A 16,707-nucleotide genomic window follows, 5' to 3' on the forward strand; every position below is an offset into this window, starting at 1 on the left:
CCGGGCCGGGGCTGCCCCGCGCGGGGTTCTCCCGCCGCCGAAGTCCCCCGGGGGCAGCGCCGCGCAGCCCGGCCCGCAACGCTCCCCTCGCGGTGGTGCCGCCTCGGGGCCGTCGGAAGCGTGGGAAGAAGGCACGGCCTGCTGCGAGGGGAGCGCCGGGCCGCGCACCGTCGGGTCTGGCCGGCCGGCATGCCTCGTAAATCCCGCTGAGGTGGGGAAGACTGCTCCTGGAGAGTCCGCCTTGTCAGCCTGAGGTCAAAGAGTTGCGTGTCCATCATGGTCCAGCAGACGGTAGATTGCATCAGTGTTATTTCAGGAGATGGACTTGATGATCCTTAGGGATCCCTTCCAGCTTGGGGTATTCTATGATACTCTGATTCTGTTTTTGGATTCGATGGGGAATTTGTAGGCATGTTGCACTTAAGAGAACCCAAGTGTAGAGACAGCAAGAGCTTGGGCAAGATCTTCTGGTTTAATTGGAGAAGGTCAAGGTCTTAGAAACAAGAGGGGAAAAACCCGATAGGATGGAAATGAGATAGCTGGGAGTAATGAGAGTGTAGGACACACAGGATGCAGTGTTCGTGCTCCTCATTACGGTGACTGGAGGCCAGAGCTGTACCTGCTAATGAGAGGTGAGGAACGTACTGTCCTCATGAGGCAAGCATCTTACCTCTTGGTTGTAGAGGTGTCTGAGCAAAGGAGCAATGCACTCTTCTGGATAAATGCGTCATGGACATGAAATACACCCTCAGAGATGCTGCTTAGGTTTCACTCAACAGATTGGCGGAAGTGTGTTTTGCAGAGGAAGGCTCTTCCTGTGGTGGTGCAATTTGCAGCCGGACCGTTGTGTCTTAGATAAGCCAACAGCCAGGTCTGTTCATGCAGAGTTTCTTCCAGGCTGGGGGACTTCCCTTTCTATGCTGGAAACAGCATAGAAAGGGAACCTCAAATATTATTTTAATTTGTCAAAGCAAAAATGCCCTTCCCAGGACAGCAGCTCTCACTGGCACCGTGGCTCCCCTGGTGAGACACAGCAGCTCCATTTGCTGAGGTCACTGCAATTAATGCAGTGTAATAGGGCAACATACGAAGCCTGCAGCGTGCTGATTTAGCTATGACTCCAGTTCTGAAACACTACAACACTCTCTGAAAGAAAGCTGGCAAGATACATGAGAAGGGAACTAGGCAGAATGGTAGACAAAAGGTCCCTAAATCCCCTTGATTTGGGTTCTCCAAATTCTGACTTTCCATTAGAATGAGGTTGTCATGGCTTAAGCCAGGATCCTGGAGCAGTCGCACAGCACTGAAGTAATGCCTGCTGATGTGTTTAATTGCTTCGTTGTGCAGGGAAACACCTTCAACAACTCTCCCAAGAGTTGATTTTAATTACGGAGTTTAAAATATGCTGATGCTCTGTTTAAGTAGGAATAACAACATTCCAATAAAATGCAGTCACACTGTAATACCTATTGCTTGCACAATCAGTCCACATCACCTGCTCTGATTCCTCTGTAATCAGCGATGGGAGCTGCAGGGGCTGTGTGTTCTGAGACACAGCTGACATCGCAGCGGCAGCGCTGGATCTGGCTGAAGGGGCTGTGCAGCTTGCATCATGTCTCTGCTGGGTGCAAAACCTGGGTGTCCAGGGAAGGATGAGGTGGTGAGACCACTGGGGAGCTCAGGACTTCCCGGCCCTCTGTGCACAGTGCTCCTCAGAAGAAATCTGCCATGACTTTGTCCAGTCTCCAGCTGTACCCTTGTATACGCTTATAAACTGCAATATCCCATTGCAGATGCTCTGAAATTTGATTACGTATTGCATGAAAAATCTCTTCCTTTTGTTTTTTTTGACATGCCACCTGTAAGCTGCATCTGATACTGTGTATTTCTTGCAGTGAAGGAACCAGCAGACACTACTCTGCCACGCAGCTTACGTTTTCTGATCTGCTGTTCCCCTGCCTAAGGTACCTCATTTTCAGGCTGGAGAGCCCTCGTTGTTCCATGAATGAGAGCTGTCATCCCATGCTTCTCGGTGCCCTTCTCTGCCTTCCACTGATTTCTTCCAGCTCTAGTGTACCTTTTCCAATTCAGTTTGGGGAACTCAAAGTGCAGCTGGTGTTCACCATGTGGGAAGATCACTGTTGGTCCTTTCCTGTCCAATACAGCAAATCTTAAAATACTTCTTTAGTCTAGCCAACAGATCATTCTATCAGATGTAAATTATTGAATAGAAAGCTTTTATTTAAAGACCACCTTAAATTCTTAGTGAGATCCACATGTTTTAGGTCATTAGAATGAACTTACAGGTATGATAGATTAGCAAGTGCTCTTGGATGAAAAAAAATATTTCCAGTTCTTTCATTATTTTCAGGACTGAGTTTACATCTACTGAAATCAAGAGCAATGAAATTGGCCTCCTAAGCTGTAACTAGAAATGATTTGAAATTAAAGAACCAGTATTTATCTATTATTTAAAACTATAATTACAATTTTTAAGTATTTTTATGCCTATTGAGCTAATGTTTCTGACAGTCAAGATACTGTTCTCCTGTGTCTCATTAATAGTTTCATACACAGCAATAAGTACATGTTCCAAATCATTACTGCTTGTCCCTAGGCTTGTGTAACTTTATCTGTCGTCGACATTTTTAAGACAATGCGTTGGTCTTCAAACAACATTCATGACTTTGCTCACCACTGCTTTGGAGTGATACTAGAACTGCAATGCTCGTATTTGAGGAGTGGCACGACTGGCAGCACTTACACACAGTTTTCCTTTCAGACTCTGCCAGATACTGAGTTTTCTATTGATGTCAATGGAAATTCAAAATTCAGATCCTGCATGGAAATTCTGTGTATATTTTGAATGTCAGAGGAAAGGTTCAAGTGCTGCCATTTGCACATTTCCATGCTGCAGAAGAAAGGTGAAAGGAAATCCCGACATGCCTAGCACTGGCCGCAGAGCAGCGCTTGGCCACTTCTCATTTGTAGTAGTGCTATTAGAGAAAAGGAGAAGACAGATTCAGAGTGCTTACAGCTTTGATCTGTGTTTCTGGGTCGCTGTCTCTCAGGGCCTTGCAGGAAGATGGGTTCTTCCTTTGCATTTGATCTTTCTTCCCCAACCGTGGAAGATCATAAAAATACAGGAAGCCTAACAGGAACCGCACCGTACGTGCGTGCTGCTCCAAAGGGCTTAAGAGGCTCTCGGATTGCTTGGTAGAGGACTGAGAATCTGCTTCCACTGAAGTGAATGAAAAACAGTATTTGTTTTATTGTGGCATTATCAGGAATGCACCTGAAGTGAGAATTTCAGAGAATCCTCAAAGCGGAGTCAAGCCCCTTCCAGGACTGGGCTGCACAGGCACGTGGCAGCACAGGGAGACAGGTCAGGTTATTCCTCCACTGTTTTCAAAGGTGCAACATAAATTGCAGCAAACTAAATATCCTCCTAAAGCTGGTGTCTTCTTACTGCCAAGCTTTGCCGGAGATTAATCTGCGTTTTCTGTTTTTTTGCTTATTTATATTACACTTTCTAGGCTCTGCCTAGCTAATCAGGTGGTAATAAAACCAAGAGGACTGTATTTTGTAAGCTGTTATTCTTTTTCCAAAATGTCAGGGGACTATCTACATAAGCAAGAGTTTGCAAATTCTGAGCCATGCTGATTTAAGTAGGAAAAAAATATGCTCAGGTCTTTAATATCTAATGAATACTGCCTTATATGTGAAACCTTGTCCCTAGTGGAACCCATTACAATAATGTTTATACAGGCTTATGCTCTAAATGCATGATATTTTCCCTACAGCAGAATATGTTGGAATTTATTCCTGATTAAAAAAAAAAAGTGCAAATGGGCCCTATCCCAGAGTATGGGTTACTGCTGACATAGTGGTGCCCTGTTATTAACGAATAAAGTAATGAAAAAAACAGTTTGTTAATGTAAGAAAGCAAGTGTACTCTGGGTCTTGTGCAGTGTCTGCCAGCAAGAGAGCAGCCAAACCCTACAGAATTCAAGGAGACTTTCAGAAAGTAGCAAAGTGCCTCCCCAGGCTCTTCCTGCCTGCTTACAGTCAGCTCCAGAGCTAAACAAGAGATCAGGTGAGTGTGCAGCTACAGATCTAAATTTCTGCAAAAATGCTCCCAGAGCATGTGGAGCCGCGCAGCGCCTGCAAAGCCTGGGGGGACAGCAGGAAGGGAGCAGCGAGAGGTCAGGACACACTTCACGTGTTGAATAACAGGAACAGACAGTGTCACAGGTTTGTTTTTGTTGCGCAGGTGCCATGCTCTCAACTAAAGCAGTATTAATCCTTCAGAAGGCGTGGCTGGATGAGACACACATCTACAACCATTGTTTTGTCTGTAGTAAAGATCCTTAGCACCAGCACAGAAGCATCAATATATGTTAGAATGAACTGTTTCAAGAGAACAAGGCAGAGCTCTCCTTCTCCCCTTGCAAATGCCATCTGCTGACAAAGATCCTTTGCATTGGACTTTCATGCTGTGGAGTGGGGCCAAGGACAAGAGCGGGGCTCTTCTTCCACACCTAACCGTGCTGTGAACCACAGACGCAGGAAAATGCTCTCCTGCTGCAGAGCATGGGATGGGGTTGTCACAGAGCCTGTTTTAAGCAGCAAAACCTTTTAAAGATTCGGGTGGTGCTGTAGGAACTTCATTCCTCAGATAGCAGCGAGCAGGCTGACAACACGTGGTGCTGTGACATGAGGAATGCAATCGTATTAATGCCAAACTGGGACACAGCAACTCGGCTCAGCTCCCAGCTTAGACACAGATCTCTCTTACAAGCTCCATTACTTTGTGTAATCACAACTTTACTTTTCTCTGTAAAAAGGGAACTGTGTTATTCCTGGTTTCATCCTTGGGGCTGAGGAGATGAAAACCGCTTCTTGCTTTGTGTAGGGACTGGAACAATGAGGCCTTGTTCTCACAAGAGGCTGTAAAGTCTTGCTTTAATGTAATTTACAAGAAATCAGAACGGTTGAGCATTACTGAATGAAGTAGAAATGCTAAATGTGATTATTTAACTTTCCTTTTGCGCAAGTGGGACTGATTTGCAGGGAAAGCTGCTAACCTGGCTTGCATGACTTCATGTGCATTTTCCCAATAGCCTCTTCTAACACTGCCACCAGTGCTGTCCTTTTCTGGATGCTTTATTAGTGAAAGAGGTCAGTGATGTGGCATTCCTTTACAAGTAATGGATTCATAAATTGTCCATTTTTCCGTGCCTGTGTCCACCCAACCATTGCAGACCCCCAGGAAAATCCTCTTGCCGAGGTTCCCATATCACAGCCTGCATCCATGCACCACTCATTTCTAAAATATGTTTTAAAACTCTGGTTTTCTAGCAGTGCAAATTCCTACTTTGTTACCTTGATGTAAATCCAAGGATTATCCTCTACCAAAGAGGAAACAGAGTTGTAGTGTGCGGGTGCTGCTGCTGTTGGGTCGCAGGAAGCACTTCAGGGCAATGTCACTGTCACACGTACACATTACTCCTTGTTCTGTTAATAATTTCAGTGAAACCATTGGAAATATCTGACGAGTTAAATAAGATTCAACATGGGTAAGCGTGGCTCTGTCTAGCCACTAGTGGGATCAGAAGACTGTACTCAGTATGAAATAATAAAAACAGCCTACAGAGATGTTTACATTTGGAGACGCGTGATTTTTACACTCGAACTAGATAAACTCTGAGTAACAACAGCAGCTAATTGCTATTCATTTCCAGTAGGCTGGTGTTCTGATCTGCTATTTGGATTCATAACGAAGAGCTGGGCCGCAGCTTGGCACCAGCACGTGGCCAGTGCTCGCACGCAGCGATACCACCTGCACCAGGCCGGGGCGCAGGAGCAAACCTGTGGGAGGGAAAGTCAGCCCAAAGGCGTTCTCGTTTCTAACCCTACGTAGCCACCGAAGTAACAGGTGTATCTGCATACACAAAAGAGTTCATCTTTATAGAAAAGTAAAACAAACAGCCGTGCCAGGATTATACATTTCATTTCCCAGCATATCAATGAGGACCTAATTTACTCTGGGCTGTTCATGCATTTTGCTTTTAACAAATATCCATATGTCAAGTAGACCGTCTTCATGCTTCCCTGCTGGAGTTTTTCTTTTCTTTCAACTTAGTAGGGAACATTTGTGATCCTTATTCTACCTAATGTATCTAAAGAATATATTGTGCTCCAGGCTTTCTGTTTTTTAATTTAAGAGCAACAAATCAATTCGCAGTTCAGGCAGTCATGCTATTAAGACAAGCATACATCTGTGCAAAAATACCCCAGTCCCGAATTAATTACAGGATGTTATTAACATTTTTAATTTAACTTTGGTTAATTTATTTCATTTTATAAACGTGAGCATACTGAGACACTTTTTAAAGAACGTTATTCCATCTTTTGTCTGCAATGCTATTATTTGGGCAGTTTAGCATAGATAGCCAGATACTTGCTTGTATCAAGATGATTTTGTATTCAAATGGTTCCAAATCCTTTCTGTAATGACTTTAGTAACTGAGGCTTGACACTTCACCTCCAACTCATGCAGAACTGATGTGCACTGCTAATGGCAGTTTTCTCAGATTAAGAACAGGCTGAGATACAGTCTTCAGAATTAATACTGTTCACAAACGTATTATGCTCAAATCATCCCAAGTCTTATTTCTTGTATGCCACAGCTTATCAATTCATGCTTAATTTGAAGCCCACATAGTAAATGCTCTACAAAAAAAGCTTAATTAGTGCTACAGTGACTTACTGTCAAAGTGGTTTCACTTATTGATCAGGAAGATTGTGCGTGAAGTGACTATCAACTGTAATTGGTTGTAGACAATTGTTTTATTTGACTGATTGGTGCATCTGATATTTTGAACAGGTGTAAGCTTTCATGAGGTACCTATTTCACTTGTTATTTGTTTAAAACACAGTGACCAGTCTTCATATGAGCATGGTGCTAAATGATGCACACTTAGATGCACAGTTTTTCCTGCAGCTTGCCACAAGTGCTCTAGCTTCCAGCCAACATTTTCCTTGCTTTAGTATTTAGAGTGGGCTCATGGCGTACATAAGGTTCATTTGTAATCCTTAACCTATCACATCATACCTGGGATCCTGCAAAAAATATTACTTATAAGGCAAAAAATATAACGTCTCCTTTTCTACCTACTAGTTATTCACAGTACTCTCATCTAGTTCCATCATGGAAAAGTATCGGTGAGCACCGTGGGGTGACACAGACATTGTACCAGGGATTCAAAAGAAGCAAGTCTTTTTCATTCACAGCTAGTACAATGGCAGCGCTTTTTGTGGCCTGGTAGCTCACATGCATTGCTCACTGAACCATCCAAATTTACACTCATCTAAAGAAAAGCACATTTGGCCAAAAATAGGATATGTTATTAATTGACCGTCTCCCAGTATGCAAATTCAGACGCTAATCTTTGGTAGCAGTGCACATCTGAAGCAGTATTGCCAGCATCTGTTAGGCAACTCAATAGCATTATGTGTTTTCTATCCATATATTGTGCAATATTTTTATAGGTCTCAGAAGCCCAAGTTTTGGAGAAACAAATATGTGATAATATAATTACAGCTGGAAATATCTGAGCAGCCATGGTGACTGAATTCTGCTCTGTCCCTGCCAGCCTCACCTCCTAACACTGAGGATTTCCTGAAAGAAAGACATCGCTGTTTGGGGGGATGTTACAAATTTAATATCATACTAAATTCACCTGTGTTCCAGGGATGTAACAAAATCAAAACACAACAAAAATAACCAAAAACACGAGAGGAAAGGCAGCTGCTAATGGCTAATAGCATGAAACACCCTTTTCCTTACCTTACCAACACTGGTAAGATGGCGTGGCAGGACAGAGGACTGAAAACCAAGAGGCAAAGGGGAAGGAAACCTCCTCCTCTTACAGACCCAACCAACCTCTGCTGCTCATGGGCTACAACAGCAATTTGGCAAGATGCTGCATGTAATCTTTAACTCAGGTGAACATCACAGACCAGAGGCAACTTTTGTTACTCAGAAGCTTCCAGAACAAGTTAAAATAGGGTTGTGGCCCCAAGATCTGTTGTTTGACCTTGTTTCCACTCAGGCCAGGTTGCTAAGTCCCTGACAAGAAAAAGATACTTGAGCAGAGTATGACCTTATTTAGCTGGGGTAGCATTTGTTTTTTTCACAGCCTTCATTCCTGTAATATTATACACAGGGTTTTTCATTTCTTTGCCATGCAACTTATTCCCCTAAGATTAGTCCTTTTCTAGTCAAGCAGTTTAAACCTAATCACAGTTGTTATTTTAATCTGTGCTCACCATGAAGAATTCTCGCAGAGCTATGTTGCTTGTTAGCAATTATGGTCTCCCAATGGAAGTTTGTGATTACAGCAGAAGCAACGTGTTTAATGCTTTGCACCTCTTTAGTGTATAGGCATTAAACCCAGGAGCACAGAAGCATGCTAATGCTGGAGAGGAAAGCAGAGCAAATCTATTTAGGAGAGTGTTTTTAAAACATGAAGTCGGTGATATTTTGTGGTTCTTCCCCTCTGTGTTTTTCTTTATTGTTATATGGTAATAAAGTGCTGTTGATCCTTCATTTATTTTATGATTGTCATGTCTGAAACGCAGTATACCCTAATGCTTTCACCAACACAGACTGAAGGTTTGGAACTGGTTCCAGTAGAGCTAGTGGCAAAATTCCCTTGAAAGTTCTTAAGAACAGGACCTGACCCTTGCATAGTGTGACAAGCGTATTGTGCTTAAATCCTTTATTCTGCTAAGAGAACCAGTAATTGCTGTCATTGGCTTAAGTGTCAAGAATTAAAAATTATGATCTACTGTCAAGGTCAATTAGCAAAGGCTGCAGGAGCAAATTTCTGCCTCTCATTTTGTTTCTTCATCTGCTTCTGCTATTAAGAATTATACAGAGTAATACAGGTCAGCTGAATTAGAAAGAGCATTAGATGAGTATGTGAGAAATACCACTGCAAGGGAATTACTCACCACTGACCCTTTTCTGTCCTATTTAAAGTTATTTTTGGACAAGACAAGGCAGAGAAATCTAAAGCAACACAATGCTCTGATTCAAGCTGATACACCAAGATGTACATCATGAATGTAACTCCAGTGATAAATGTTGGTGATTTACATGGATGGGAGTTGAATTTGTCTCACATCCAGTAAGTTTATTCTGTACAAGCTAGAGAAATGGGAGAACCACTGTCCACTTAAGTATGGTGCCTCTTCCATCATTCTTCATGTGCAAATAATTACTGTAGGATCCCCAGCATAAGAAAAGCTGTTAAGAAAGCCTGCATCTCCACATAATAGTGAGGAACCTCCACTAGTGACCTAGCAAAGGTCTTTAAGAACAGGATCTGTGAGGCCGGGCTAGAGGTCTCTTTTAGCAGATAGCTATAAAACATGACCTAACCCACTGGGGGCTGCAAGTACACCAATAAAAGCTTGACAGCAGATGCTTTTGCCATGTATAAACGGTAGTCCTCTGAAATGAAGAGAAAGTTTTGCCTCCATGTCTTTTAGGGTCCCATTGTACACGTGGAAATGTAAAGGAAATGTAAAATTGATATGCGCACCATGACATCGGCTTTAGTCTCCTTGGTCTCAGCCTGGCTGCTTTAAATCTGCCCAGGCTGTAAGGAGCGCTGAAGGAGCTCAGTGTTCAGGATTTGTGTCTGCTCTATTTATTAGCCTGCCTAGAGTAAAGCAGGGGTTATCGGTCAGTGTCAGGTTCAGCACCCAGTGACCCACCAGGTTAAAACTGTGGTAGTCACAAATCAGAAGCGTAATGAAGTCTGAGAAGAGGTCTGTGCTGATTTATTGGGACATCTGCCTGGCTATAGACAGCCTCATCTTGCCCCTGTGTAGTGGCAGCTATTAGCATAATCCTCGCCATGAAACATATTATAGATTTAAAAGAGAGAAATACAGTGTTCAAAGACAACTGGCAAAAACCAGAAGGGTTTACCTTCTAGGGCTCACTTTAAGTCTTAACTTTTTGTGCCAACATCCCATAAAATAATATTAAATATAAATATTAAAATAAACTACAGCCTTGATTTTTACAAAAACTCTGAATTTTCAGACCATATCTGGGTGATGTTTCACAGATAGTGTTATTACCTTCATTCTTAAAAACATAATTTCCCAGATACTGGGATCTTAAACGCAGAGTTATATTTTAGTGCCAGTTATTTTGAATATTTTTTTAAAAAATGCATGAATTACACAAACTTTCCGATTTTGCCTGTGAAAAAGACTAAACTCATATCACAAATGCTGTATGCTGTAAATGCTGTAATACTACTTTATGTCCTACAGGACAGGAAGTTTGTGAGATGCATACTAAGTAGTATTGTCATGTGCAAAGCTACTTTTTCTGTACATGAGACGCATTCAACTGAAAAATCAGATCATTATTTCTTCTCTTGATCAGAACTAAGTTGAACTGGGTTTTAATCTATAAAGATTAAATTAATCTATAAAGATTAATTTGTATTTGACTGTATATTAATAGAAACTGTCATCGTCTCTATGTCTTTAGAAAAAAAAGTCAAATTAAAAAAGTCATTTAAAAAATGTACGGATTGAAAATGTTGAATTTGTTTCATCTCTGTTATTGTTCCATGTGCTCTGTATTAAACATCATTCCAGACACAAATCCAGCTGAAACTATAAAAATACGAGATACTGAGCATTTTATAGTGAGACATTGAACACTTAAGTAAATAGAAAGTACAAGGAGACACTGCAAAGTGCTGTCATAGATCTTTTTATATCAGTTATGATAATAACAACTCTATACAAATCAAAATTCTGGAAGAATTAATTTAAAAATGATCAAGCAATAACCAGTTCATTAAGGGAAAGAGACTTCTGAAGTTTAGGTAACTTCTCAGCTATCTTTACCATTTCATGTTAGAACAGCCCTGAAAAACAGCTAGAGAACAGTGCTGCAGAAATACCTAGAGAATCTAAAACATTTGTGCTAACTGCTGGAATGGCCCTTGGTACATTTTGAAAGGATGCACAACTGTTTATCCTACCTAACAAGGCATCAGCAGTAACACAGCACCAAAACTACTGTAGTAAACTATGTAATAAAATTGCTGTTGTAAAGAGGAAACTGTGCCTGCAATGAGGTAAGCACCTTTTTGCAAGAGAGCTGATGTCCCACCCGTGAGAGTAAATACCATTTATTAGACTGGACACACGCACAGAGTTTTGTGTGGTCTTAAACCCATCCTACCAGGGGAACACAAATTTTGACACAAACTTCAGAAGCACTGGTGCAGCTACCACATATGCTGTAGCACAGAACAGAAATGCCCGCTAGTTTTACATTAGCATATGGAAATTACTTCTTTGCTTAAATCAGAGTTAAATCTGGACAACCTCCACTAAGCAACATGAACATAAAAGAAACAGAAAATTCTGGACTATCAAGAGGACTGCAAAGTTTTAAAACCTTGTTTATTTGATTTTTAAAACCCTTAAATTCTCATGCTGTTCTACATGGTTTTTTTTGCTACATTATAGGTGCTATTTGGAGAAAATGCTTACACTCAAGAATATCAAACCATTTAATAAATTCAGACCAATTAAAAGAAACTGAAGTAGAGTTAGCATCCAGTGCTTCAAAAATAGAACACGGGAAAAACTGTATGTATTTATCTGCTCTGATTAGCCAAGTTCAACTGGTGTGTGATGCTTTACTGAGTTATTTCATTTAGGTAAGACTTGCTGAAGAGACATTAAAAGTGCAGAAACTCAATATCCAACCATTTGTTTGAAATCAAGAACTATGGAGTGGAGTATTTCTTAGAACTACATAAATAAATGTGTTTGTATATAGTACTTACCTCCATAAATTCCAGCGTTGTTCCTCTAGCTGAGTCACTAGATGCTCTATGTATTTGTTTGAGTCCATATACTCCTAAATGAAAAAAAGACAAAAAGGTTACTTCTTCAACATTCAAAGCATTTGTAAACATCTGAGTAGAAAACACAGTCAGTTTGTGGAGTCCATTTTCATTTTGGGCCCAGTGTTATTCCATTTGCACACAAGTCCTAGTGATGAAAAATCTAGATTAAAACCAAATTTGTATTCATTCCAAATGAGTAGGGAAGCAGCCCAATGCAGTTTTTAGAGATTATCTATGGGGAACACAAACAGCAGTGAGGATATACAGCTAGCACAAATAAATTAGGGTATGTATAAATACAAATCCATGTTCTAAGCCCAGAATTACAGACCTTGGATGCAAACGGAAGAATAACATTTCATCATTGTTTTGGTGCCATCATTATTTTGGTGCAAATTTTGTTTACTTCGGCTATATATCAAAGTGAACTGAATATTTACTGAATATTTGACTCAAGTATTTATTTTGTGGCTAGTGTGAAAAATATTATACCATGTACTCTATTTGAAAATGAAACTGTAATTCAACTCCTGTATCGTTTTCCAGTTCAACTTTTGCAGATAGTATAGCTTGCAATATCAGCTATATGAAAGATTCTGCATTTGTGTCTAGACTGAACATCTGATAAATAATCATGATCAGATGAACAATTTGGACTTCTTTAAATTGAAGCCTGTTCTTTAAACTCAATGGAAAGAGATGATCAGCAGAGAAATATGTCAGAAATATAGCACTTTATTTCCAGGAGAAAGACAACTTCAGTATTTTTTATAGAAAATATTTCAGAATGAACCAACAAAATAACACATGATATAATATGATATATTCATATGACATTGGTACCAACACAGCATCACTATTATTCTGAAAACCTATCAGTAATAACATAACTCTCTTGAAATAGCTCACAAAAAATGTACATGTTTCAAACCTCATACTTCAGAAAATAACAATGATTGGAGCATTATACAGGAAAGAATCCATCTTCAGTTTCTGGAGACAAAAGTTCTGGTTTTATAGCTCCAGGTTTTTTTGGACTTAAGCTGTGGGCTTATCACAAAACCACTCTGTGGGGTTCCTGTTTCTATTAGGGGTTGTTTAAATAGTATTATTATTTATTTGGTGTGCAAATATCTTTTTTTCATTGGAAAGTAGCTCGGTCTTCTTAAGCATTTATCTTTATAATCAGGAGTATGAGACAGCTACCATGGGGACAGTACATCATCATGTCTTCTCAGGCTGAAGATAAATGTTAGCTGATTTTAATGATCATAATTTATATAGAAACACACACTTTCATTTTTCAGGACTGAAACTATTCTAAGTGATTGGGTAACACTATCAGGCAGTCATACAATATTTCTTGTAATCTCATAAAACTTTTAATACTCTGTATAAAGTAGTGAAATATCTGAGACATACAATCAATGAAAAATACTCTTCTGTACATAAACACAAGTCCACCAGGGCAAGCTGCAAGCAGATCAGTGGCGCTCAGAAGCACAGCTCTGTCCTGATGGAGAGGACCCAAGACACACTGTCATAGGCCTGTGAGCTCTCCCACAGGAGGTGGTCCCAGGCAAGGCCTCCTCATACCTCTGGCAGTGGCACAGCACAGGCCAGGCTGCATGTTTTGCCCAGTGGTGGGGAATCCACTGGCAGAGTGGCATGAGATTTCAGCTCGTGTTTCATAGAATCATAGAATTGTTTGAATTGGAAGGGACCCTTAAAGGCCATCTAGTCCAACTCCCTTGCAATGAGCAGGGACACCTACAGCTCAGTCAGGTTGCTCAGAGCCTTGTCCAGCCTGACCTTGAATGCCTTCAAGGTCGGGGCATCCGCCACATCTCTGGGCAACCTATTCCAGTGCCTCACCACCCTTGTCATAAAAACCTTTTACCTTATATCCAATCTCAATCTCCTCTCTTTTAGTTTGAAACCATTTCCCCTTGTCCTATCACAAGAGACCCTGCTAACGGGTCTGCCCCCAGCAATTGATGGCTGATTCTGACCAAGAAAGAAAAGTTCCCAAAAGGCTGTCACAGTGCACAGACCTGTGAAGAAAGTGAGAGTAAGTCCCTGCTCCTGGGGTCTTGCGCCAATGCATTTGCCATCATTTATTACAGGCCTGTGTTGCTTGAAATCCTCTGAGAGTTGTGCAGTTTTGCATTAATCTCAAGGCTTGCCCCATACATTTTAATCTGCTGTAGATAGATATATTTTTAGATGTTACTTCCAGAAATCTTGAGAAATGCCATGAACTTTTTAACACAGTGTTTATGCCAGTGATGTTAAGACCAGAAACTGGTTTCAGCATGGGCTTGGCCTCTCCTGTTAATCGACTGGGTTGCGTTTTACTTGGAGCATGCGATGGGAACTAGGCAGCAAGCTGCTTCTGAGCCACTACAAGTAAACTCATTCTGTAACACACATCACAGTTTAGAAAAATGGTGCTGTACAAATGTATAATGACGGTTAGTCTCGGTACCAAATCCTTTAAAACAAGCTGTCTTTTTTTTTTCTTAACATTTTTTACTACATTTAATCTGGTATAAATTATTATTAATACCTTTATGTCTTTTTAATGTAATATTAAACAATATTCCTGATTTATTCATCAGTGCACTTTGCCCCACAGGCAAAGATAGGATCAGCAGTTTTATTCTGCATAATTCTGCCGTGATAACATAAAAAAATCATTCTGAAGCAATTTTCTGAAAAATATGGCCAAAGAAATGAAGACAATTGGAAAAAAAAAAGGTATGCATTCATACTGCGTGACTCCTGCCTTAATGTCAGATTTTTCCTGTGGCGAATCAGAAATATTACTCCATTTCTCTTTGAAGACCTGCAGCTCAGGAGTATATAAAGCTGACAGCGTGCAAAAGTGTTGTAAAAAAAAATCAGCTGTGATTTGATATAAATACTGTGATTGGAAGTGCCTCATTTCTCCTATGCTTCTCTGGCACATTAATGTGCCAGCCATGTCCAAAGCAAGCCATCTGCTAAAGGCAAGGCCACTGTTCCCAAGTCCAGGTTTCTGTTCTTTTCTGTTACCAGCTGTCCCAGTAAGCCAAATTCTGCAAATTCCAGACTGGAAGCCAGTATTATCATTTTGTTAACATGACGCACAGAGTGATTTGAGATTTAGAGCAACTTTGTGATTTTTTTTTTTTTAATCTTTGTGATAGAGGGATGGGATGCTATCCAGACCTAGATAGGCTTGAGAGGTGGACCCATGCCAACCTCGCGAAGTTCAGCAAGGCCAAGTTCAAGGTCCTGCACGTGGGTCAAGGCAATCCTAAGCACACATACAGGTTGGGCAGAGAATGGCTTGAAAGCAGCCCTGAGGAGGGAGGTGTTCCTGCCTGTAGCAGGGGGGTTGGAACTAGATGATCTTAAAGGTCCCTTCCAACCCAAACCATTCTATGGTTCTATGATTCTATGATTTAGAATAACTTGGCACGTTCAGTGAAAACATAAAATCTGGAAAAGAAAAAACAAGACCACAGTACTCATACTTTTTCAGAAGGACTATATATACAGTTTAGTAAAGTACTGACACTTTTCAGTACCCAACAGATCACGTCAAGGGGCAATACAAATGTTTTGTAGCTTCCTTGGAGCCCTGTCATGTGCAAATTTGGACTGTGAAAGATTTGGGCAGCACAGTTAACTCAAGTCTGAAAAATTACACAGTGTCATCACCTGTGATGTCATATAACTACACTGTTTTAAGGAAAAAAAATATCTTGATACATTATGTTTAGCTTGAGTAGAAAATCTTTCTAGCAGCTGCGTAGATTCTGGCATCCAGGAAGATTTGCTATGCAAATGTCACACACCAGCTCATCTAATTTAGAGAATTTAGAGAGCATCAGAGAATCACTTTGCCAGAAGTGTCACTGTACCAAGCTGAGGCATGAGCCTGCATGTACACCTAAGCAGGTTTTTTTGACAGAACAAAACATCAGGCTTTGCAACGCTCGATTGTTTTGCTTTCTCTCCCTGCTTTACTTTGTTATCTGAACGACTGTCACGAAAAAGGGCAGAGAAAGGAAATGAAGTGCCTCCACTGAGGCCAGGGATGTACTACTCAATATTTGGGTTGGTTACATGGGTATTTGTTCTGGCATATTCATGCTGTTATGCTGGGCAGGGTATCAGCAGTTACGCAGCACACAGAGTATTTTCCCATCCATCGTTGCAGAGCAAACCCAAGGGCAACCTCAGGCTCCTAACATCAGGTTCCCTTGCTAGAAGCTGGAGGTGATAAATTTAAGCTAAGAAAATAACACTTATTCTCTGCATCTCTTAAGGAACTTGCACAGCTTGGTATCAAAGAGAGTTTAATGAGCTTAGCAATATGTGAAAAGGATTAAGGATACAGCCGTTGATCCAGCAAATCACTTGATTACATCCTTAATTCAATAGGGCTACTCACGTGCTGGAAGTTAAGAACGTGCCTGGGAGCTTTTGCTGGTACTGGTCACTGGGAAGTGCTGCCGCAGAGCTGGGCCATCCTGAGACAGGGACAGGATCTAGATCTGGCCCTGCATTTCTTACCCTAGCCCCACACCTGTGTGGGGACAAGGCAGCTGCACCAACTGCCCTGCTCTGCTGCTCCCAGCATTCCCCTTGGGCGTACAGCTGAGATACTCCGTTTGCAGAAAATTGGGAAATATGGGTAGTTTAGGCCAGCCTTCATCTTTCTGCAGACTAGCTTTGAAACAGAGCTGGGAGG

General features: G+C 41.2%; 1 protein-coding gene across 5 annotated transcripts in view; it reads right to left on the reverse strand.

Annotated features, from left to right (window-relative positions):
* The window catches only part of NCKAP5 (NCK associated protein 5), a 454,740-nt gene that overhangs the window by 218,860 nt on the left and 219,173 nt on the right, over positions 1-16,707 (reverse strand). For all 5 annotated transcript variants that reach the window (XM_021397921.1, XM_021397919.1, XM_021397920.1 and 2 more), the window contains one exon: positions 11,901-11,974. In XM_021397921.1, coding sequence (XP_021253596.1) covers positions 11,901-11,974 — 74 coding nt within the window. The remainder of the gene's footprint in view (positions 1-11,900; positions 11,975-16,707) is intronic.

The sequence above is a fragment of the Numida meleagris genome, chromosome 5, assembly GCF_002078875.1.
Source record: "Numida meleagris isolate 19003 breed g44 Domestic line chromosome 5, NumMel1.0, whole genome shotgun sequence".
Lineage (NCBI taxonomy): Eukaryota > Metazoa > Chordata > Aves > Galliformes > Numididae > Numida > Numida meleagris.